The following is a 25,414-nucleotide window of genomic DNA, read 5'->3' as shown; positions in this document are numbered from 1 at the left end:
AATGACATAAGTTATGTCATACAGTGTAAGAAACCACATACGCACGTCTATTTGAGACTATTTAACCCAACCGAAAGAGCAGGCCTTCAAGCATTTCATGGCTGATGGACTAAATCTGGGATACATTTGAGTTCTCGCTAAACTATTCCTTCCATCAGAGGGATGAAAACAATCAGCCTTTCACTGGGAGAATAGAGTTGGGGGGGAAATGTGGCACGAGCAGCACGTGAGGGTAAGAGTGAGGATAACTGCTAAAACAGCCTTTAACCAAATCCCTGGCTTTGTGCAGGTGGATCAGGTTCAGAAACCCAACATTTCTGCAGTTCTATTCATTTTCCCCTTGGCTGTCCAGTCATCCACCATCTGCTTCAGAGATTCTTGTGGGTTTGATGTGTTTCTAGAAACCAATAAAGTAAAATACCTCAGTCCAGAACATGTGTTGGTCATTACATCAAATATACCATCTACGGTCAGTCACAAATCTAGTATATAGTATTAGTGGCTCTAGAAACAAGAGCATCTAAGGGTTACTAAAGATTACACTCTTTCTCACAGATTTAGTAGTAGAAGAAAAGTAAATGTCAAAAGTATACTGCGGCATTCATGCGGCCCAGAGACAGTAACACGTTTTTTTTTTCTCGTTTTGTGGAAATGGTGGAGTTTCCATACAGATTTCGTCCCACTTTTCAATATCTTCAGATACAATATTGCTTTGACAATTTTTCCACAAGCTGAATTAAGAAACACGCATGGAAAATTGGCCTCGATTCCTAAAGCGAAATTACAATACTCACCTAAACGAATACTTATACACGTCTCCGATAAACATGCACATGCAGACGATGTGGTTTTAAGCTTAGAAAATCTGGCATGGAAACTCCAATCCTATCACACATGGGAGGTGAGATTAAAAAATAAAACCTTTTTCTTCCCCTTTGTGGCCAGAAAACGTGAGGTTGAAGACGAATAGACTACTATTTTATGATTTTCCCCTCTGATTAGTAATACGATAGGGGGGGGGTTCTTGGTTAAGGGTGCTACCTACGGTCACCTGTGAACATTCAAAGCATGAGAAAACATGGTGCTAGAGAGAGGAACAAAAGTAAGGCCTTGCCTCATATGAACCGATATTTGAAAACAAAATAATCATAAACTGTCCATATAAGCTCATGAAAAGGGCAACCAGGCAGTGCCACCTGAATGACTGAAGTATTTTTACTCCTGGGACTGCAGTCATCTTGAGTCAAAGGGAAGGGCCATCAAACACACAAACACCCACTCAAGACATGTAACAAAATATGCTCGTGTTGTGCGAATGTAAATAGGGCTGCGCAATATATTGTTTCTTAATCGTAGTGACATCGTCAAGCCTTGCAATGTAAATAAGCCCTTAAAGAGGCACTCAGGCAAGACTAGGGGGAAAAACTCCCTTCTGATGATGCATCTTGAAGGAGGGAACTATAACTGTCCCTTTAAACGAATCACTAAATATTTTGCTGTGAGTGTCGTGACCAAAGTTCCAGATGTTTCTAGGGTTTTCTGGTGGATATTTTGATGAATTAACCTGTATGTGTAATTCAAGTAAGATCGTTTCTGCAGGCCAGTCTTTAACTGTGCAAAAGTGAGAGACCACCCTTCATTTATTAGTCCGCGTTATTCACTTTTCAGGAGATATTTCTGATAGACAGAAGATAATCCACATGCATAAAGAAGAGGAAAGTAAGGGTAACAAGCAAAAAACTGTTTTTCCAAACTGGATATAAAAAATGATTAAAACTCCAGAGAAAATTGGGGCCCCTAACAACTGTGCACAACCTGGAAGACCACCAAAACTGAGCCCATCAGATAAACAGCGCTTAAGGCTTTCATCTTTGAGAGAGAGGAGAAAATCAAGCTGCTTCAGATCTGAAAACATCCACAGGTGTTTCTGTCCATCCTTCCACTGTGAGAAGACGACGCAGCGCTATGGGTCTGAAAGGATGTGTAGCTGACAAGAAGCTCTTACTGAAAGAAGGAAGTAGACAAAACAAAACAAAGAAGCTGCTGGTGTTCTTTGGGTATTCTGAATGGGAGATTGCTCGAATCGTGAGAAGCAGAAAGTGCAACCAACTTCTAAGACTGAACATTGGAGGTGTGGAAAAATATCCCCGCAGATTTCTCTGAAAAACTGAAAGCGAGTCTCCTGAAAAGAACGGAAGTAGTAGTCGTTGAGGCTACTGTGTATTTTTCTGTTAATAAATGTGAGGGGTGGACTTTTGCACAGTGCTGTATATCACATTAAAGGTTCACTAATATATATCACATATATTGTGCAGCCCTAGTAACAGATTGTTACATATATATTATGTGTTGTATAATTATATAATTATATGACTGTGATTTCACATGTTTGACAAAGTGTTTTTGTGTATAGATATATTTTAACATAATAAACGAGAGAGAAATTTAACTTAAAAATGATGAAAAGTGGAGTTTAACTGTTTCGTGCCCTGAGTGTATAGCGTTACATGTCCAACACACGCACACATACACAAAACCAAAGGGTATCCACAGAAACTCAAAGGAGATGATGTATCTATCAGAGAGGCCAAGCCCTTCACCTTCATCCAGGAAGTGGTGGCATGGGCGCATCAACGAATCCGAATGAGAAAAACAGTGGCAACAGGAACACTGAGAAAGAGTCAATCACAATAACAGCAGTAGTAGTAGTACTAATAGTCAAAGAAGTCTAATTTCCTGGGTTTGTGGTAGCCTGGTGTCCCGTTTTCCAGAGAAGTTTCCTGTTTTTTTTCCAGGCTCTTTTCAGGCTTATGTTATCCAGGCACCGGTCCGGCAGCGGCTCGCGGCACGCGGCGGCCGACGTCCAAGGGTGGTCTCCGGTCTCTTCCCCTCCGCTCTCTGCTTCCTCCCAGCCAAAGGTTTGGTGTTGATCTGTCCTCCACCTTGTTCTTTCTCCCCGTGTTAAAAACGTTAAAACAGGTTCCTCTGTCCGTTTTGCTCGCTGCGGGTGTTCCAGCAGATGTAGGCACTCTCACATGGCGTACTTTTGCGTCCATTCTCTCGCTAGTCTGTTGTACCTGGAAAAAAAAAGAGGAGAAACAGATGCCATCACATACACAGCTCAGTCTGTATGATGCAAAACAACTGTAAAGACTAGTGGTGAAATAATCAATACCACTTTCAAAATTTCATGAAATAATCAATAATACTTTTTCGAGCATTTTTCTAGTTTGACCTTTCAAATCATTCATAGCCCAGCTGCTCACGTGCTGTATGTCGCTATAATAGAATCCATGACTGTGGTCCTGTTGTGCAAATACAGATTTTAAAGCAAATAATATCTTCAGTATAGGTGTGACGTGCGCATCTATATGGCTGTCGACACAAAACCTTGTATCTCCAAATGGGTAACTTTACAGGAGAAGGAAAAAACCAACCTCATTTTCAATGTAAGTCAATGGAACCAGACTTTTTGTCCAAGTAACTCTGGGCCACTTTCTTGATCCATTCATCATGAAATTGACACACAATATAAAGGGCAACAGGCATTTTTAAATAATGTCAAAAACTGAAAAACGACAAAAATAGACATTCAAGGTTTTTTTTCTGACAGTAGCAATAAACAATGTGTATATATGCCTTAACTGATTCCATAACACATTTAAATCATTTTATATTAGTTTATAGTAACGCTGTCAAACAATTCATCACATTTATCTAACTACCACAAATTTGACTCTAAGCAGAAAGATTATTTCTATTATGTAATAACCGCAATCATAACGTATTCATTACTTTTAGTAATTTAATAACATCATTTTTATTCACATTAACCTGAAAAAAGTTTCCAATTTCTAGCACCACGTCCAGTGAGAGCAGCAGTGGCTGCATGTTCCAACCAATGAGTGTATATATCATATAAATCACATATACAGAGAAGGCTCTTGAGGGGAAGTGCGCTTCAGCTGGGATTAGGGTAACTGGGCTGCAACTGGGTTTCAGTCTGCACTACTACAGTTTGAATGGTCAAATGAGGAAAATGTGCTGAAAGTTTTTAGCGTAAATAATTTATTGTGTTATTAAGATGTTAACTTTGACATCCCTACTTTACATCATGGTACTGAAATCTGATTGGTCTAATGTGTAGATATTTTACAAATTCTTGATTCTGACTGGTCAAAAAGTGTGCTTTAAATCTATAGTGCCACGGCGTTGAGTAGCAGTGTGGACTGCAGGGCATCACAGGTTTGTATTAAAGTGCTTGTTCTCATCTACAGTTGTAATATATTATTTATTAAAATGAAAACATTCAACAACATTTAAACATAACAGCAACTATATACAGAGTGCCACTTAATATCAACAAACAGCTGATAAACTTGGCATATTAAGCCACCTACATGGGTTATTCCGTGTGTTGCTATGACTGTTTACAGTTGCTCTGTAAACAAAATCATTCAAATGGACTAAATTAACTGCTCCACAATATTAAACATACATTGTATGTCCAAAAGTTTGTGGACACCCCTTCTTATTAGTGAATTCAGCTGAATTATGGTGTACTTGCTGCTGACACAGGAGTTCAAATGCACACACAGCTCGTATAGTATCCATAAAAGAGCACTGACAATAGAAAAGGATGCTCTGGAGCTGCCGCACATGAGCCTAAAGTCACCTTGTCCCATGCCAAGCGTAGGCAAGAGGGGTATTAAGCCCCCCAGCACTGGGCTGTGGAGTATTGGAACTGCATTCTCTAGAGTGATGGAGCACCAACCAATACCTTGACGATGAGTTGGAGTGGCGTTTGTGATCCAGAGCGAATCATCCAACATAAATACCTGATCTCACTAGTGCTCCCGGTGCCGAGTGCAATCAAATCCTCACAGCAATGTTCCAACATTTATTGTAAAGCCTTCTCCTAAGAGCAGAGACAGTTACTGTAGCAGTGGGGGACAAAGTCCTTTTTAATACTCTTGATTTTGGGATGAACATTGGCTGAGCAGGTGTCCACAAACTTTTGGCCATATAGTGTAACAAAGAACAGATTACAGTGTGTTGTCCTTGCATAATCGTTGGCAAGATGGTATAAGCAGGGTAAACTGATTCAGGATGTGCGGTTATACAAAATGAATCCACTCCAGGGAGGTTACCCATCACACAAGCCTGTTGCGGATTATTTTCATTTAACCGTGCACTCCATCACAGCTTATCCCTTACTTAAGTGTTCTCATAAACAGCTTAAGATTTACTGGTCCTACATCCATTGTAACAGGTAATCTGAGAAGCCCTCCGCTATTATGTTGGATGTATTACTGGCGTCTCACTCACTTTTCTCTGTCAGCTTTGTACGTGTGTGCGATCTCAGGCACTAGTGGGTCATCTGGGTTCGGATCACATAACAGCGAACAGATTGAGAGGAGAACTGCAAGACAAGAACAGCATTACCTCAATACACGTTTACACTGTCACACTTATTTACTTCACTGCCAAAGGTGTTACAGCAACAGTTTGGCATCACATTCACAACATTTTCTTCCTACCCTAAAGTTACAGTCATGTGAAGAAGTAGGTACATGTCATGAAACGTTTTTGATCTTCAGTTACATAGTATGTAAAGATAAACATTATGTAATAGAACAAAAATATATAGAGAGAAATTTAACTCTTGATTTAAAACAAATAACTGTCATTTTGTTTTTGTTAAAAGCACCCCTGGCTTCAGTATCTAGTATTGCCCCCTTTGATAACTCTTCCATACAGAATTCTTTCAGCTGTGTTTGAGGGGTTTTCAGTGGTATTCAGATCTGGACTTTGACTGGGACACTCCATAACCCTCCATTTCTTCCCTTTAAGCCGTTGCTTGGTGGATTTGAGATCGTTAATCTGTTTGACAGAAGGCCCCATATTCTCCTCAAGCAATTCCTGGTATGAAAGAGAATTCATAGTCGATTCTATGACTCCAAGTTGGCCAGGCTCTGAGGCAGCCCCAAACCATAACATTTCCGCCACCATGCTTCACACTGTGAGAAATAAAGGTACTGTGTACATTTTTTGTTCATCAAGGTACAAACACTGTAAATGTTCCCTCAAAGGTACAACAGTGGATTTGAGGTCCAACTGTGTGCCTTAAATAAGTTTGTCCAGGTGAAAAGTACATTTTTGTACCTTTTCATAACCTAATGATTTAAAACAGAACAGTAAAATAAAAAGCCTGTAGACGAGACGGGGTGTGTGCAGTCAGTACAACTTAGAAAATATCATTTCAATGGATTATGGTACAGTTATGTTCCCTGACTAAAGGTACTGAGATGTACACTTGAGGGAACCACCCCAGTGACAAGTTGTGTATCTTTTTCTGAGAGTGTATGGGGTTCTTCTGAGGAAATGCTGTCTTTGGTTTAGGGTACAGGGTTACAGGGTTACAGGGGCTCCTGGGCGGGAAGATGGGATCCCTTAATTATTGTACTTTATCTTCAAGTTACAGGATTTGAAGGTACAGTCTTATGAAATTGGGCATCATAAAGAGTTTCTAAAGTCTCACTTTAACATTCTTTATATTGAAAGGCCAATGTTGATAACCATAATCATTCACTGTAAAACTAGTTTCAGACTCTGTGCTCATCACTCAAACAACAAACTCAATCAACAGACAGGTCATCCTGCCTAGTTCTTTATCCACAGACGACGAAGATCCATCAACACTGGCAAAATCTTCACCCGCTGAAAGATCTCATCTGGACATGAGAGCTCTTAAGACCTCTTCATTGCATACAAATCACAAGCAGGCTCTAAGAAAGTGCACAAACCACACTGCGATTGTGTGCTAACCTAGTAAACATGCTTTTCATGTACGTACAGCACTTCAATTTCATTGTTCAGTCTGCTGTCCAAAGAACTAAACTACAGTTATTTGTCTCATTTCTTTTGCTTTTGTTGTTTTGGCGTGAAAAAGCTTTTGAGGCACAAATATTTCCTTCCAACTCCATTGCTAAGACAACAACTCCTTCTGACCACCTCAGTCAGCAGACTGGTGGTCAGTTCAACGTTGATGCATGTTCGAAAAGGGTTATGGTGATAACCACTAGGTTTGGGTTTATGAAATTTCAGATTCTAGTTTCACTGACTGAAGGTTCCTTGAAATGTTATTCATAAACAAAACCAAATTCAATTTGAACAATTCTTATTCAAAACACATCAAATACAGAGTGAAATAGTATGATATATATATATATATATATATACATAGCTATCAAGTTTTCACCTTATTGTTACCTGCCTGGTTAGCAAGTTAACCTTAAATTTAAAGGGGTAAAGAAAAGGAGATCTTTAGAAATTTTAATGTGGTACTAAAAATGAGAAATAGTGATTAAAGATGCTGTTGGTTCCCCTCACTCTCCTGTGCCATTCAGCGCAGACGCCTTCACTTTGGGCAACAGCTGGATAAGGTCAGCCGCGTGGAGCTATTTCACGGTTTCTATGTGGGACGTCAGACAAGCGATTTACAATCTCTGTTCGTGTGAAATATCAAGGAGGTCATGGCGCTTAAGAACGACTCCACTACAGGTCTGACAGCACTTGAAAACAAGACACCCAACTCAATAAGCAGAATACGGCAAAACAACTAAAGCAAAAATGAAAGTATCTTCAAGCATGCTAGCCTGAGTTTTTGAAATGCTGAAAAATTCACAACCGACTAAGCAAAAGTGCATCCCGAAATTCAGTTTTGTTAAAGCCAGGAAATCTCATTTTGGTGCACAACTAATGAAAATACATAACCTTGAATGTTTGTTATCACAAATAACACCATGCCTGTGATGAACTCCGACCAGCTGTGATGTTATTTGTGATGTTACACGCTTTCTTTTGTGCTATTGCAGGGGTCGGCAACATGCGGCTCTTTTACTGCCCTGTTGCGGCTCCACAGCAGAATTAGATTTTTAGGTAAAAATAAAATAATCCTCCTTTGCAGAAAAATAAAGTTCTGATCATTCAAACACAGTTTTAACAATAAATGGTCTTAAATGCTGGAGTTAATGTAGAACTGCTAATTCATCCTTTAACCCTGAAGGTTGGCATGCAGACACCATAGAATCTGGCCTAGCTAGTAGCTAACGGAAAAAATGTAGAGACTTTTAGAGAGATTTAGAGACGAATGGACCTTTTTTGCATTTATAAGCACTCCAGCTGGTTTCCTGATACGTTTAATCTGCACTGAGAAACTGTCCAACACTAAAAAGTCACAAAGCTTATGTCTCCTTCGCCAACTTCTCAGCAGGCATCATTTAAGGTGGAACGGGAAAATTAGAACGAGAAGCTGGAGAATGAGAAGCTTTATCTTCAGCCACGTACAAAATCAAACGTTGAGAGACATTTTACAAGAAATTATTACACTTTTAGAAAAGTTTCCTGCCGGAGATGCGAGAAAACCGGCTGAGCTAAAGCTTAAAGCAGAGCAAAGTAAATCTGCGTTTTTATTTATGATATATTTTTTAGTCTATACTAACACTTTAACACACACTGAGACATGATTTTTGCTGAAAGGATAAAATGACTCTTCTTAATATTTGGGTTGCCAACCCCTGTGTTACTGTTTAAGTGTCAAACGTTTATATACATCACGATTCGAAACTTAATGCGGCAAATGAAATTTCAACTCTTTCTCCTTGTTTTCCTTCATTTGTTAGCTGTGCATCCTCAACTGAAGCCTTACCTTTCGATACAGTGAGGGCAGGAGACCACTGGGACCGCAGGATGTCGAGACAGATGCTTCCGTTACTGTTGATGTTGGGGTGGTAGATCTTTGTTGTGAATGCAACCTGTAAACAACACACACAGATTAAAAATCTTAAAAATGCCAGCTGTGCTGGAGATTCAGAACACTTGGCTGAGCTTTGTGATTTACCTTAGGAGGTTTGAAGGGGTAATCTGTAGGGAAGTGGATTGTGAGGAAGAAGACGCCGCCTTGATACGGACTGTCGTTCTAAAAACATTCCAAAGAAGCAACCATCAGTTTACCCTTAGATGTCGGTTCTTGCCAGAGGCAACAAAAGCATGTTGTAATTTTATGTAAATTATAAATTGACAAAGTCACGACTGTTGCAGCCAGATTATCTTGTTGAGAATACATGACATGTTACAGTATCTTTACAGCTGTATGCAACAGTTTTGGCTCCCCTGGTTAAATGACATGTTTTGTCATTCTATTTGAAAATAACACAATCTCAGAATGGAACAAACTTAAATAATACATGTTACTTATCTATTTATGTACATTTTAGTGCACAATTAATATTTTTTGCTGAATTTAACACTTTGAATAGACTTTCTAAGCACCTAGTAAGACCCCTGTGGCTGAAATCACAGCCTCCACATGATTTTTGTGGTCTTTTTATTCATGATGTAAGATTTTTTTCCAACTTTTCCTACTTCTAATTCTGAAATACTCATAGGTCTTGCACGTACATCATGTCTGAGATCTAACCACAGATTTTCAATAATCAAGTCAGGGCAGTGAGGACAATTTCAAAACCTTAATCTTTCGTTTCTTGGTATATTTCAAGATGGTTAATTTTGAGGTATGTTTTGAATATTTTTTTTTGTAATATCCAACGGCATTTCTCCTTCAGTTTCTTCACTGGCTGTGGGACATTAGCTTCCAGGATTTGTTGATATTTAGTAGAAATGTTTGCTTCTTTCTTTCCCTACAACATTTTCTATGCCACTGGCTGCCTTCCAACCCCATAGTATTATAGATCCACCCCCACGCTTTACAGTTGGCAAGGTGTTCTTTTCATCAAATGCTTATCCTTTTTTCTCCAAACATACCTTTGGTGACAGCAGCCAAAGAGTTCGGTTTTTGTTTCAACAAAACATGTAATTTGATGAAGGGTGCCTAAACCTTTGCATACAACATTTATGAGCCACAGCAGTAAAAATAATGCAGCATGTCTACAATAAACCTCAAGTGTGCAAACAGTATGAGACGGGGAAAGAAAGAAAAAAGAAAACTGAGCAAAGAAAATTGAGGAAAGAAAAAGCAAAACATCTGCAAGGAAAAAAAAAATTGTACTTACCGGCCCCATTATTGTTGCCTGCCAGTGAAACACTGAAAAACATAACAGTATCATTATACTTCATGAAATAACAGAGTTACTACATTACAGTATCTCAGTGATGTCAGTGGTGGTGGTATTGGCTGCTGTTGCATCATCTGAGTACAAAATAAAGGGTAATGGCTGGAAAGACTGGATGCTAAGTTGCATTTTCATGCAATAATTAGTACAAACATTAATTTAGTCACTGATCTGTTCATTTTTGCAGTTCTTACAGTCTTCTCCCACTGGTCCTGCTGAACACTGGGCAGGTGGGTCCCTCTGTAGGTCTGTCAACTCCTAAAGAGGAACAAAAAAGCCAATTTCAGTAAGGAAGCAAACATCTCAGTGTCTTGTGCCTTCAGCAACTTCACATCTTATTTTCTATACAGCTTTTAACCAACAGATTTCTATGTGAAACAAAAAAAGAAGAATCTGTCTCAAAGAAATCATTACAAAAACTCGAAACTGCAGAAGAATCCACCAAGGCCCGACTGATATTTTAGTTGACCGATAATATTGCTTGATACTGACAACCTGAATTTTTATTAATATTGCTGAGAATGCGCGATTATTTATTCAACTTCTTTCCAATCAGGAAGACTGCTTAAAAGATTAGACAAAGATTAAACCGGCCGACAACGACATGTCAAAATCTAAAACTTTACAAATCATTTAAATGGTAATGAAAATAAGAAATAGTGATTTAAAACACAGTTTCCTTCACTCTCCATTGAGCTGATAACTTCTGGCTCGTCAGCTTTCTATTCAAATTTTAAGTTCCACCTTAAATGGCATGGCAGCTAAATTCTGGCACCTGTATGTAGGTGGAACATTTAAATGAAAGCTGGCGAATACAAAGCTTGGATCACTTCCTTGCGCCGTTCTTGACAGACGTGTTCAAACAGTTTGAGCAGCAGCGGATCAACACTGAAAATGACGGCTATGTTGAAATATTTTACAGTTTCTATGAGGAACATTAGACAAGTGATTCATAATCAATGTTGATACTGAGTATCAAGAGGAAACACAATACCCAGTAATTTCTCCATTACAAGTTTGAGACCACTTGCTCGATATGCAGACTACAACAGCCAGTGTAAATAAAAACCTAAGAAACAGTGGAACTGCCGTGAACGACCAACAGTTCTCCATTGTCAGTTTCTTCGCTGACCGTGGAACATTAGCTTCCAGGAACTGATATTTATTGGAAACTTTTGCTTCTTTCTTTCCCTACAACATTTTCTATGCCACTGTCTGCCACCCATCCCCATGGCATTATAGATTCACCCCCATGCTTAACAGTTGGCAAGGTGTTCTTTTCATCAAATGCTGAACATTTTTGTCCAAACATTCCTTTGGTGACAGCAGCCAAAGAGTTCGATTTTTGTTTTAACAACACATGTAATTTGCCCGAGGGTGCCTAAACATTTGCATACAACTGTATTTGAGCCACAGCAGTAAAAATAATATAGCATGTCTATAGTAAACCTCAAATATGATAGAGTAAAAAAAAAAAAAAGAAAACTGAGCAAAGAAAACTGAGGAAAGAAGAAGAGGATGTAGGACTTCATGGCACATACTGCACCCTAACTACTGTAATAATTTTAGTTGGTTTATTTTATGCAAACTGTTTTTATTTACTTTTATTTATTTATTTTTTTTCAGTTTTCAGCCCAGCATGTCCTGAATTTCAGTTTCGGCCAAGAATTTTCATTTCAGTGCATCACTAGTGAAAATACAACTGTGAGACTGGACTGGGTATCAGCTGATGCTAAATATTAGAGGACGTATCTCAGGACTGGGGTGAAAACACTTGATTAGGACTTCAGTCCAAACAAAAGTGTAGAAAAATATGATGTATGAACATGTAACAGGATGCTTTTGGCAGAACTGTACCAAACTGACATTCTGGTCAATATGTAAACTGGTCATTTGCACACAAAATACCATCTAAAGAATACCAGGCCTACACTGGGTGGGGCTTCGCTGGCCTCCTTTTGACGACAGGAGACGCAGCACAGAAAACTCAAGAAGCAGAGAATCCCATTTCAAAAAGAATTTTCTAAAGAGATTGTCTCTGGACCTTTCAGAGGATTAAAACAACCCCAGATACATAACACAAACAATACCACAGTGGCCAGAGAGCACAACAGTAAATACTTCGGAGTGGCCTACTTAGAGTCTGACCTAATTCCTAATAAAAACATGATGCATGATGTTAAAGGCAAACAGTAGGAGATCATCAACAGGACTGGTTTTATAGAGAAACAAGGATCAGAACCACCAAATTAAATGGCAGTCTGGAAACATTCAGTCACTTTCCAACAGATTCAACACTGTTATAACTCAAAATGCAAATGCTTACATGTTCTACTTTTTAGCTCTTTTACAAAACAAGCTGTGACGGTTGGCTAGCTTGTGTGTTTATTTGCAAAAGCATAGTTTCTACAACTGGCATTTGGCCCGGTCTCACAGCACTGAGTTACGATGAAAGACGTGAAATGCTCGCCAACTCCCACCCTCTATTCTCTGGCTCTACGTGGTGCATTTCTAAACGGAGTGGTATTGGAGCGAGAGCCGGGAGCACTGCCAAAAAACACAACCATTACAGCCATTTGATAGTATTTTACAAACAATCCACAGAACCATATACACAGTAGTGCGAGCAAGACATCACACATACCACAAGCATATTACACTGCATAAACAATGTCAGATTTGTTTTCATGAAGCTTATGGAATGTCTTTTTCCATCCTTTCTCCTTTCTGAATTCCTTTGCAGTTTAACACACATTTAACATATTATATATCTGTTACACTGTGTCTAATCTAATCTAATCTAATCTAATCTAATCCTAAACAGTCGATCAGCTAAAACATATCTGGCATCCAAAGTTTTTTAGTTTTGCACAGAAGCTATGAGGCAAATATAGCTAACAGGTAACTGAAGGATACTGTGCAAAAGTCCAAGATCACTTTTCATGTATCTAATTTCCAGTCAAAACATCTATTCAGGACTGGTTATTCATTCTTCAGGAGATATTTCTGAGGAAACAATCCACTTAAAGGAGCTTCCAAAAAATTATTCAACGGACCAAAACTGTTCCCGTCAGATAAACAGCACTTAAAGCTTTCATCTGTGAGAGAGAGAGGAGAAAATCAAGCTGCTTCAGATCTGAAAACATCCACAGGTGTTTCTGTCCATCCTTCCACTGTGAGAAGACGACTCAGCGCTATGGGTCTGAAAGGATGTGTAGCTGTTCAAGAAGAACCTCACTGAGAAAAGATAATATATGAAAGCTTGCAAATCAAATAAAGAGCAATAGACCACTGCAGAGAAAATTGCTGGGGATTACTGGGATTGTGAGAAACACAAAATGCAACCAACTTCTAAGAGAGAATTTTGGAGGTGTGGAAAAAACATGCCTGCAGATTTCATAAAAAACCTGAAAGTGAGTCTCCTGAAAAGAACGAAAGCTCAGTGTTTCCACCATTTATAATCCAAAATTATTGCCGCCGCTGCTTCAGCCTGTTATAAAATGTCATGAAGTTGCAAATACAACACGACAGGAGGTGGACGAACATTGCGCGAACAGTCGGAGCAGAGTTGAGCCAAAATGCTGAATGAAACAGTCAAATGTAAGGGATTGTAGTTGGGTTGACCTTATTTTGCAAAGTTATTAAGTTCAGTTTTACATCTTGTGGACTTTTGTGGACAGTGGTGGTCTGACATATGAATAAAGTGGGTCAAAAAAAACTGTTTATCTGTTTTATTCTGTGTTTTATTCTGTTTTATTCTGTGGCTACTGGCTCGTTGTGATGCGCGTTGTCATGAACAGCGAGGGCGAGCTGCTGTTCAGGACAGTGTATCTTGTTTGTTTATAGCGAGAAAATGTACTGAATGATACGGCTAAGACTGACGGCCTGAGCCTGATCTTCAGTGGCTGGACAGTAAAGAAAAGAAGATGACGGAGTGGGAGTGGTGCCGGAGGGGGGTTGGCCTTCACCCCGTCTGGGGTGGGGACGGCCTGCCACCGCTGCTGAAAAGAATCCTAGAGGAAACACTGAAAGCTGTAATAAAGGTAAAGCGTAGACACGTTAAAAATGCATACTTACTGAGGAGGTTTCTGTTAAATAGGTTTTCTGCTTTGTTTCCTGACACCAAAAAATAAACCTAATTCCATTTTGACTGTACATTTAATGAATGAATGGCAGTCTTTGACTAAATCATAACATTTATCTCACGGTAATCTGAAATAGGCCTGCTAACGTGGTTTCTGACACTGCATGACACACTGTTGTTTATAAAAACAGACAAAAGCACAGACAAAATTACAGTCCACTGTTTTTAGCTATGCTAAGCTTCCATTACTTGTTAGCTACATTAGCCTTGTAGCTCCAGTGTAAAACTACAGAATGAAATTCTGGCCACCTGATTTTTGCGGACTACTGTTTGTGAAAACTGTGCGCACGTTTTAAGCCATGGCGGCCTGGTTTACTCTCATACGCTGCCTGGTGTGGTATGCAAGCAGCCTGACTCACACCTCCAGAAAAGGCCCCTCTAAAGTTAGCTGCTGGAGTTCAGCTGTCAGCTACGAGCACTTTCAATAACTCCAGCACGCTGGTGTAGGTTTCTCACTCAGATACAATAATCAGCTCCAGCAGGGCTGCTTACACACCCTCAGCCAGACTACAGCGCACAAAAAGACCCCAACTACAGCCAAATTATCAAATAATTAAGCCTGTATAAATGATACGAACATGTAAACTAACTAAATGTTATTCTCATCGTCTCTGCCGTTTCTAAACCTTGCAAGTTCTTTTTCACTCATTTTCACACCAACTTAAAATTGCAGCTGCCCCACTGTGTAAATAACAAATGGGCCAAAATAAATGGTTCAAAATGACTCTGAATAAAACTCTATGAATAAAACACTGGCATACATTAAAGTTAAGAGCGCTTTTTTCTTTCTCTGATAAAGTTACTGTTTCTGAGGTATGTATAAAATATATCTACAGATAGAGAAATAACACAGGACCTAAATAAAGGCCACAATCATATAATACATATCCTAACATTGAACACATTTTTAAATGCCAAATACAAAGATTTACAGGGTCAAAACCCTCTGAGATTTTTTTTGGAGTCAAAAAAGAGGCAGATCATGTTTCTGGTGGTTTCTGCGAGAGCGACTGTGGACACGTTGCTATTTACAGCTTCAGTGTCCTTGCCTCCCTTCAGCTTTTAACATTTTAAATGACCCATACATGCTACAGGCCACAGCTCGCCCAGCCCCCAGAGGACAACTCACACAGACCATATAGTTCACACGTAAGTACAGTGAGGACATTTATGCTTAATTTGTGATTAAGATATTAAATTTATACTGTCAGCATTGCACTTGGGTTCATGTTCATGTTCAATACTGAGTACAGTGATCTGTTCTTCAATAGCTATTATGAAGCACACGAAGAGGCAAACATTCTTCCTGTGGGAGTTGCCAACAGTCATACGCAAAAGTTTGAACACCGCCTGTCAAATGACAAATTTTGTTGTTTTTTTTTTTTTGTGAAAATAAGTTAACACAACCTCTATGGAAAACACATTAAAAATGGCATTTTATGCAAATTTTAGTGCAAAATTACTATTTATTTGAATTGACATACTGGAACAAAATAAATTTTCAGAGATATGTATCAGAGTTTAACATACTGGAACTAAAAAAAACATAAAATGTGCCGTAAGTTTACTGTCCTACCACTATACTACAGGGTGATTCAAAAAGATTAATCCGATTTCAAAATGATTTATTTCACTTGTAAATCATTACAGAACAATGCAGTAACCTGTAAAGGGTTTAAGTGTGCGTAAAGTTTATTATGTAATTTTTTACAAGTACTCAGTATGAACCTCCTCCAGCTGTACAGACATCAACACCATAGTCAAATTCATCCCATACTCCATTGAGCATGTCGGGTGTCTCTGTACTCACGGCTCTTTCAGTGCGATTTCGGAGATCATCTAGTATTATGGAACCAACGACGAACGCTCTGAGCTGCTGGAGGTTCACTGCCCACAAAAATCACGTTGCACAGTTATGACGGATTCACTCTTATTGAAGTGAAGAACACAGAACGCTTTCTGCTCAGGGGTCGCATCTCCTCACTGACTGAAGGGACAGTCAAAAACTCTATGAGCCCTTCTTTCAATTGGTATGTGATTGGGTCCTAGGGGCCTCACATTTGTAAAATATGGCGCTTTGAAATCGGATCAATCCTTTTTTTTTTTTTTAAATCACCCTGCATATTAAACCCAGACCATGGCTTTAAATGTAGACTGAGAAAAGCAGCCAAGCTACGGTCTTTTAGATAAACAGACAGATAAACAGACTATATATATATATATATATATATATATATATATATATATATATATATATATATATATATATATATACACAGTCATTGAAGTTTCTGTTAAATGTCTTTTCTGCTCTGTTTCCAGTCTATGGTCTTTAAGATAAATCGTAATTGTCTGTTACCTCAGCTAATGTTACTAGCCTACCCACATAACTTCTCACCTTGTAACAACTCATGACTTTTAACTTGAAAACGCAGAGTTTGTGAAGAGTTAGGTAGCTGAGTTCAATTTTTCTCAACTTTATGCAAATGAACTATAATGTGGAGAAGTGATAATCTACCTCAAAAGATCAAAGAAAATCTCCAGCCTCTGCTCCCTGAAATTTTATGGAAAAATAGAAGAGAAACGTTTACACTTGTAAACTCATAGCAGCGGCTCACATTTTAAACAAAACAGCAACATATATATTTAAATTTTCTTGTCAGAATTTTGACAGTGTACAACAAGAGTAGCCCACAAGAGACACTGGCCTCCTAATGTGAACGTGATGAGTAACATAACAGAGACGGCCTCAGATGAGCTAAAGAACTAAAGCAGTTACCCTGGATGCTGACATACTGACACATCACCCACTGAAGAGGAAAAACACCTGTAGAAGACAATGATCCTCCACGAGGATCTACTGCGGCTTTTAGTGATAAAAGTCTTCTTATTCACATCCTTAACAATGACCCACACTGAGGCACTCGCACTTCGGAGTTGCAAAGTGTAACAATAACATACTTTCTGGCAAATATTAGCAAAACTTTCCTGGTTTTCAGTTCTGTTAAACATTAAATTTCTGTTTCATCAAATTGTTGGTCTGTATATTTTCACCGTCTTTTCGTGGTGAACTGCAATGAATACCTGAATCAATATTTAAGTCCAATACTGTAACTTCAAACACTAAATATAAGACAGTGTGACTCTGTCCTTGGTGGTCTTCTCTCTTCACTTAAAAGGGAATCACAGGGTCACAGAAGATTTTTCCTTACAATGTAAGAACGATGTGATTTCTGTTAATGGGGTTAACAAGGCAGCTATTATTCCACAAATCCATTCCATTAGTAACCTTTCAGTGGTCAGCTCAACAACCGCAAAACTGCCATTCAAACTGGACTCTCCACTATAAGTACAGTCTTAATAGCAAACTAAAAGAGCTGCTTTATAAAATATTGCATAGATGCTGCCCTGTTAATCGTATTTTGAGTAAATTCTTTGATGTGAGTGACTTACTCTTTTTGGGTGGATCTCTTTCTAAGCTTGAAGAGAAAGAGAGGTGAAGAAATTCCTGTGAAAGCCACTTTACTTTTTGATGACCCTTTATTTAACCCTGATGAGAGCTTTATACCAAACTTGATCATAATAATAGCTAAATTTTATACACATTAGATGAAATTCTCCAGAAAGATACCTTGATATACGTCCTTTGCACCCACAGATCTATGTAATTACATACCTACATTAGTGAATCTACGCCAGCAGAAATTTTGCAAATGTTGCTAAGCTAAGGCTTTTCAGTTTTAATATTCTTTTTTCTTCATCCTGTTATTATATAACAAAAAAAAAAAAACCTTGGCGAGTTAACCGAGAACTCATGCACATACTTGAATTAACCCCAAATTACCCTAAATTAACTCTCTCATGTCCAGCAACTAAATGTAGTATGATCATGATATCCTGATACCTGATTGGTCTAAAGCAGGGGTGTTGATCTTATCCTCAAAGGGCCTGTGTGACCGTCAGATGATAAAAATTAGCACATGGGACAATTTTGGGACTTTTCAGGGACAACTAGCTTAACATACACGACACACACTTAACACTCACTGTCTGTAAAACATAGTAGCAGAATCATGAACATGCCAGCCGTCCAGGGCCTCTCTGAATATAACAACGCTTTATATAGAAACGGCCTTTAATTTGCTTTAAAAGTAGCACTTTTCCATGAAATTTCTATTGTGAACATAACGCTAATTTCCATCAGCCTCTCAATAAGAATTCCTATGTAATATTAGCACCAAGCTAACACTTAAAGCACTGAACACTTAAAGCCTGAAACAGAAACAGACCCTTCCTGACTTTATATCCTGGAGTTTTTTCAGTCTCTCTAGAGTCTTTCGAGTGTGGCAGTACAGACGAGTCGAGCGCTTGTTGTGTTCAGTGATATGACGTCTCATAGACCCAAATTATGTTCCAGGGCACAAAGATGATCCTGATAAATGTTATTAAATGTCTATAATTACTTTTTAATAGCTTCTAATGTCCATTATAACACATACTGGTTCTGAAGAGCAACAACGCTCCAGTATTAACAGATAATAATTTAATGCAAGTTAACACAAGAAAAGGTGATCACAATCTGAATTTACAGTCACAGGCATTTCAAGAATGCAGTTTATAACAACCTTTAAAATATTACATATTTAGTTACAGAGCTTTTGACACATATACTCTCAAAGATACTGTGTACACATAAAAGTATTAATGGACGTGGTGTGTCTATGTGTGCTATGTATTTATGTGTGCTTGTGTATTGTTACCTGACATTTACCATTTTTGGGAATCTGTTATATGGTAGTACTACAATCCCAAAGACAAATGTAATATAAACAAAGCAATGAAATATTTTGTATAGTCAGTATTTACTTTATGGATGGCTGACAATATTTTTTGGGACAGTCCTGAAAAAAGTTAGTCTGGAGCAACGATGTCTGCAGGTTTTCATTCTAAGCTAGTCATAGCGCACCTGATTCTGCTCATAAAAATCAGTCATTCAAGCTACTGTTTTGGTGGAATGAAAACCTGCATGAATGAAAACACTGGCCTTTGCTAATACGACCTTAAGTGGTTTAGTACAGTTACACTAGTTACAGAAGCCATTCAATTTTATGATTATATGTAATCGTCACACCTTTCCTGTCGAATCAAATTTGCAGCTGCTGTCATTTTGTTAAAAACTAGCACTTCCCTGTGAACCAAAGCCTACATTAGTATGATAACTTGATAAAAACTGCTTCCATCAACATCATATACTGACAGGAATGGGTTGAACAGGCAGCATTAAGTACAGGTGAACATAATCCTTAATCAGAGACTCACAGTGAGGATCAGAGCTTCTTCAAGGAAACTCAATGAAAAGTCAAATACATGAACCTAACATATGCTGGTGTCAAATATGAGCTTACCCAAACATATTTAAAGAGGAATTCAACATTTTTATAATTTTCTGCATAATTGAGTGGTTAAGATGTAAACAATATCATTTGGGGTGGTTTGATGCGAAATTCTACCAACTAGAGAAATGTATCAAGGCAGAGTTCCTCACAATGGTGGTGGTAGGAACCAGACATCTGACGAGTTTAAGCCTCTGAAAGCTCCATCACAGTTGTGCGGGTAAGCAGCCCCCAAAGAAGCCTTCATTTTAGATTTAACACTATTTTACCCTCACATATAAATCTCAGAAGACGTGCAGGTTCACTGGTGGTTTTGGATAGTAAATAAAATGGCTGTATTTGTGTTGTAGACATTGTGACCCCTGGTTCCGATCATCACCACTGTGAGAAATCTGAGTCAGTAAGTTTCTCTACAATGAACCATTTCAGACCAAACCACTCTGAATGACTTTGTTTACATCTCAACAACATTGTTCAGATAATAATTACACAAAAATTAAAAAAATATGGTGAAAGGTCCAAATTACTTTTAGGGAAACTAAGGCTGAATCTAAAATGGTTCCCTATGCGGTGCACTATAGGTAAACGGCTTCAACACTCGGTAACACTTTATTTGGAGTGGTCCTTTGTAGATGATTAGTAAACTAATAGAGTATCAGTAACACATCAACAACGCATCAGTGAAGTAGCTGCAGTGAAGCGTCCGAATACACTGAAGTAAATATCTTGTAGATGCTCTGTTGACACAGGACGTACATTAAGTAGATATACTGTTAATACGTTACTTCCATTACGCAAAACCTAACCTTACCCAGAACCTAACCCTTACCCTGGCCCTCATCCTAACCTTAACTTTAAACTCAACCCAAAACTTAATCCTAACACTCACCCTGGCCCTCATCCTAACCTTAACTTTAAACTCAACCCAAAACTTAATCCTAACACTCACCCTGGCCCTAATCCTAACCTTAACCTTAACCCCAACCCAAAACCTAATCCTAACCCTCACACTGGCCCTAATCCTAACCCTAACTTTAACCTCAACCCAAAACTTAATCCTAACTCTCACCCTGGCCCTAATCCTAACCTTAACCTTAACCCCAACCCAAAACCTAATCCTAACCCTCACACTGGCCTTAATCCTAACCCTAACCTTAACTTCAACCCAAAACCTAATCCTAACCCTCACACCAATAATGTATTCTATGTCTAATATAGAGGCATTTATATTCAGCCATAATCTGACATTTGGAGCACTACCTGGGTGTAAAAGCCACAGGGTCATGACCTGTGCAGTAGACTATACAGGGAGTAGGGAGCCATTTGAGAGTCAGATTAAAACTACACTGAAACCTCATTCATACGTGGCCTTGTTTCTCCATAATGAGGCAGGAACTATTATAGTCTGCAAGGAAGTGTATCTAAATTTACTAAAATCTACTCTGAAGCTCAGTCCCAAACACGCTTAGTGCTCTCAGACGCAGCTCTTATTCCAAAAATCTACAGTATTATTATTGGAAACTATTTCTATACCGCTGTATAATACTTATATCTGTTATATTTGCATCTCCTTTACTATTCCTGTAGTACTGTATTATAATGTGTAGTCAAATACATTAACTGTCCCAATTAACTATACGATTCCTGCTGTATTGCTACAGATCTTTTCCATAAGGGAAAGCACTGTGTGAGTGGAGCTAACACTGTCGCTGACCAGCCCCCAGCTGAGGAAATCCACAGAGGCTATAGTAAGTCTTGAACAAGAATTTTACCAATGTGTTTCGAACTTTCTGTATTATTTAACGATCGAAGGGGAACTCCACCCATTTTCCAAAATTTCTATGTAATTAAATGGTTAAGATGTAAACAGAGTCATTTGGAGTGGTTTGGTCTGAAATGCTCTGTTCTAGAGAAACTTGCCGAGTCAGAATTGTTCACAGTGGTGATGACAGGAACCAGATGTCTGAAGAGTTTAATATCTCTGAAAGCTCCCTCACAGAATGTTATTACATTAAATGGCTAAATAAATGCTGCCTGATGTTTGTCATATTATGATGGACAGATCTGTGATAACGTTTTGGCTTAAAATGTATTTTCATCCATTTATTTAATCCATTCATGGTGGAGGGGTACACATAGGGCACTGTCCCCCAAGAAAACTAATTATTTTCAGATTTACCACTGTTTTACCAACATTATATTTAAAAAAATCAGAAGACATGTGTAGGATACCTGGAGATTCTGAGTAGTAAATAAATTGTCTATATTTGTATTGTAGACATGGGGACCTCTGGTTCCTATCAGCACCACTGTAAAGATATCTGAGTCTCTACAATGAAACCAATTCACATCAAACCACTCTGAATGATTCTACTTACTTTGGAAAATTGTCAAAATTGGTGGAATTGTCCTTAAGATGTTAGCAAAGTGAGTGTTTTGATGTAAAATGTTCAATTCTAGAGAAACTTACCCTACTGAGTCAGAACCGTTCGCAGTGGTGGTGATAGGAAGCAGACATCTGAAGAGCTTAATGCCTCCATAATAAAGCTATTACATGATATATTACGTAATTATTACTAATAAATACACCTAAATACCTATCACATCGTTTTAGGATAGGTTTGAGAGGAGGCTTTGGCCTAAAATGTTATTTTTCCCACTACACCAAAAGTACACGGTTGTTGTAAGGAAAACAGTACCCAAAGAAAGCTATTTATTTTAGATTTACCACTATGTTACCATCATCAACATTACATTTAAAAACTCAGAAGACAAATGTATGTTCACTGGTGGTTCTGAATAGTAAATAAAAGGTCTATATTTGTATTGAAGACATGGTGACCCCTGGTTCCCATCAACACCACTGTAAAGAAATGCAGTTGATAGGTTTCTCTAAGATGGACCATTTCACATCAAATCACTCACTGGCTTCCCATCTCAGCGACTGAATTATGCAGAAATTTGGAAAAATCAGTGGAATACCCCGTTTAAACCTGGACGTGGCTCTGCGCTGAGAGGTGGTAGCTGTGAGGCATCGTGGTAAATCTGTTAAAAATACCCTCCACTGTCCCAGTGCCCTATTTGCCAAGCCATATATGGCCACACTGACATTCAGTGTTTGGCAGCTTGGAGCAGCTGCTGCTGCTGCATTCCCGTTCACCACAGCGGCCGTGCAGAGCAAACAAGCTGCGTTTTCAGTTCAGCTTGGTTGAAGTTGAAGTGCACCACCATCCACACAAACCACAACACTTACAAAGGCAAGGGCAGAATAAAAGCTGCTGCCCAACCTGTCCAACTCCCCCTATGAACCGTGTTTTGTTTGTGTTTGTGTGTACTTTCGCGGCGAGGCTGAAGTTAGCTTCTTTTTTTTCCGAATTTTCCGTTCCACCTTAAATGGTGCAGCAGTTACATTACGGCGCGCGAGGCCCCAGAACGTAACTGCTGTACCATTTAAGGTGGAACGGAAAATTCGAAAAAAGAAGCTGGCAATGAGTGTGTGCGAGTTATTACACCGCAACCCAAGGGCAATAATGAAGGTTCCTGATGACAGATAGAGCAAAATAAATACCCGGACAGTGATTATACAACATGAAAACACTCGGCAGTTCCATGAAAATAAACGAATCACGGCGATGGATGGATGGCGAGCGTTCATCCACCACCGTTCGTCCATTCGTCTTTGTCTTTAGACGAGCCTTTTTCAGAACAGGCTTGGAACAAAAATACTACTAAAAGGAACACGATACGAAACCTACAGACTAAAGGACTCGGTAAAAAATCAAAACCAAGCTCTGACATTCGCCGTACAGGCGGTAAACAAGGCTCCTCACTCACCTTTTGGATCCTTTTCAACGCCATTTGCTCGCTGTATTGCAGCAGCAGCCTGTATCACTGTATCAGTCTACACGGCCTTATGCAGTTTGAATGGGAGAAAGCTGCTGCTGTTGTTTATCCTCGTTTTACTTCCAGCTCTCAAAGCGACGCCGGCGCAAAACCGAGGCTTGAAACATTTACACACTCGTTTGAGCGACAGTGGCTGTGATTTCGGTAATTCTTGCCCCGCTCTGCCCTCACTGACAGCTTTTTGGTGGGGTACAAGACAGCATACGCTACTCTCGCGATACTAAGCGACCAGCAAGGCCTCCGAGATCTTAGCTGACGAGAGATGAAACGGGCCGCTGGGAAATGTAGTTTTTTGATCGTCCACGTACTGGAAGCAGAGACGTTATAAAGGTTTTGTTCGGCTGGAAATAACAGCCTGCTGGCGGCGTAGCAGTAATGGCCGCCGAGTGGACAGACTTTCCTATAAGGACTTTAAAGTCCTGTATGTACTTCCTCCTTGTTTCTACGCGCATTGTCCATTTTATCAGCTCCAATTACTATATAGGTGCACTTTGTAGTTCTACAATTACAGACTGTAGTCCATCTGTTTCTCTGCATACTTTGTTAGCCCCTGTTCTTCAGTGGTCAGGACCCCCATGGACCCTCACAGAGCAGGTACTATTTGAGTGGTGGATCATTCTCAGCACTGCAGTAACACTTACGCGGTGGTGGTGTGTTAGTGTGTGTTGCGCTGGTACGAGTGGATCAGACACAGCAGTGCTGCTGGAGTTTTAAACAGTGTGTCCACTCACTGTCCACTCTATTAGACACTCCTACCTTGTCAGTCCACCTTGTAGATGTAAAGTCAGAGACGATAGCTCATCTGCTGCTGCACAGTTTGTGTTGGTCATCCTCTAGTCCTTCATCAGTGGTCACAGGATGCTGCCCACAGGATACTGTTGGCTGGATATTTTTGGTTGGTGGACTATTCTCAGTCCAGCAGTGACACTGAGGTGTTTAAAAACTCCAGCAGCACTGCTGTGTCTGATCCACTCAGTACGTAGTATAGAGAGTAGTATGCATTATTCCAAATTTTGTATAATGCTAATGTTATGCATATCTGTTACGTGTGGGATGCATTATCACCAATAGCCACAGGCTTCCACCTCACAGTGACCCGCCCCCCCACCACACAAACAACCCGCACCCCAGACACAAAATAACGCAAATAAAACATTACACAGCTTTTAACTAATAGACAACATAAACAACAACACTAAAAGTCCCTTTACCGGAGGGCATGTACCTCCCATGAGCCTCCTCACATGGCCCTTCACACGGCTACGTTTATGTATATATGTATATATGTATAAACGTAGCTATTGTGTAGAACATACTATATATAAAGTACTCATCTGCAACATGTTGCATCGTCTTGTTGGGTATGTAATTTGTAGTAGTTTTCTTCTTTTCTACACAATTAAACATTTAAGACTGGTGGTTTATGTGAAATGCTCAATTATAGAGAAACTTCGAGTCAAAAAAGTTCACAGTGGAGGTGATAGGAACCAGATGTCCACCTCTAAAAGCTCCCTCACAGTTATTACATGAAATAAGACATTTTTTTGTCTCTGATGTTATAACATTATTATTATAATTATTATTATTATTATTATTATTATTATTACACGCATATGTTAGTCAAGGCTTATTAAAGAGCAGCTGGGAGTTATGAACGCGAGCTGGGAAGCGGAAAGTTTAGACTGGTGTGAATGAACATCTGATCCACTAGATGTCGCTGTTGGTCATGATATTCAGCCCATCCGGCGCGCTCAGCGCTCTGAACACATGATCAGTCTAGAAAGAACAATGATCCTTCTGCATTCAGAGCACTTTTATTTTTTGTACCTGGAACTTAGACA

General features: G+C 39.2%; 1 protein-coding gene across 1 annotated transcript; it reads right to left on the bottom strand.

Moving 5' to 3' along the window:
• Positions 1 to 2,248: 2,248 nt before the first annotated feature.
• On the bottom strand, positions 2,249 to 23,786 carry ube2d4 (ubiquitin-conjugating enzyme E2D 4 (putative)). Its single transcript, XM_036578304.1, has 7 exons — positions 23,505 to 23,786; positions 10,328 to 10,391; positions 10,074 to 10,105; positions 8,903 to 8,980; positions 8,711 to 8,816; positions 5,329 to 5,422; positions 2,249 to 3,077 (listed from the first exon to the last, which is right to left on the bottom strand). The coding sequence occupies exons 1-7, from the start codon at positions 23,526 to 23,528 to the stop codon at positions 3,032 to 3,034; spliced, it is 444 nt and encodes a 147-aa protein (XP_036434197.1). The 5' UTR covers positions 23,529 to 23,786; the 3' UTR covers positions 2,249 to 3,031.
• Positions 23,787 to 25,414: the final 1,628 nt, after the last annotated feature.

This window comes from Colossoma macropomum, unplaced genomic scaffold (assembly GCF_904425465.1).
Source record: "Colossoma macropomum unplaced genomic scaffold, Colossoma_macropomum, whole genome shotgun sequence".
In the NCBI taxonomy this organism is placed as follows: Eukaryota; Metazoa; Chordata; class Actinopteri; order Characiformes; family Serrasalmidae; genus Colossoma; species Colossoma macropomum.
Note: the sequence above shows the minus strand (reverse complement) of the source record. Positions and strands in the feature narration are given on the sequence as shown.

What these genes read in the sequence shown, in the direction of transcription:
- ube2d4 (XM_036578304.1), bottom strand. Translation starts at nt 23,528, where the DNA reads ATGGCGTTGAAAAGGATCCAAAAG. An exon ending in CGTTGAAAAGGATCCAAAAG is followed by an intron (nt 10,392 to 23,504) that starts GTGAGTGAGGAG and finishes GTTCCTCTTTAG; the next exon opens with GAGTTGACAGACCTACAGAG. An exon ending in AGGCAACAATAATGGGGCCG is followed by an intron (nt 8,981 to 10,073) that starts GTAAGTACAATT and finishes GAATGTTTTTAG; the next exon opens with AACGACAGTCCGTATCAAGG.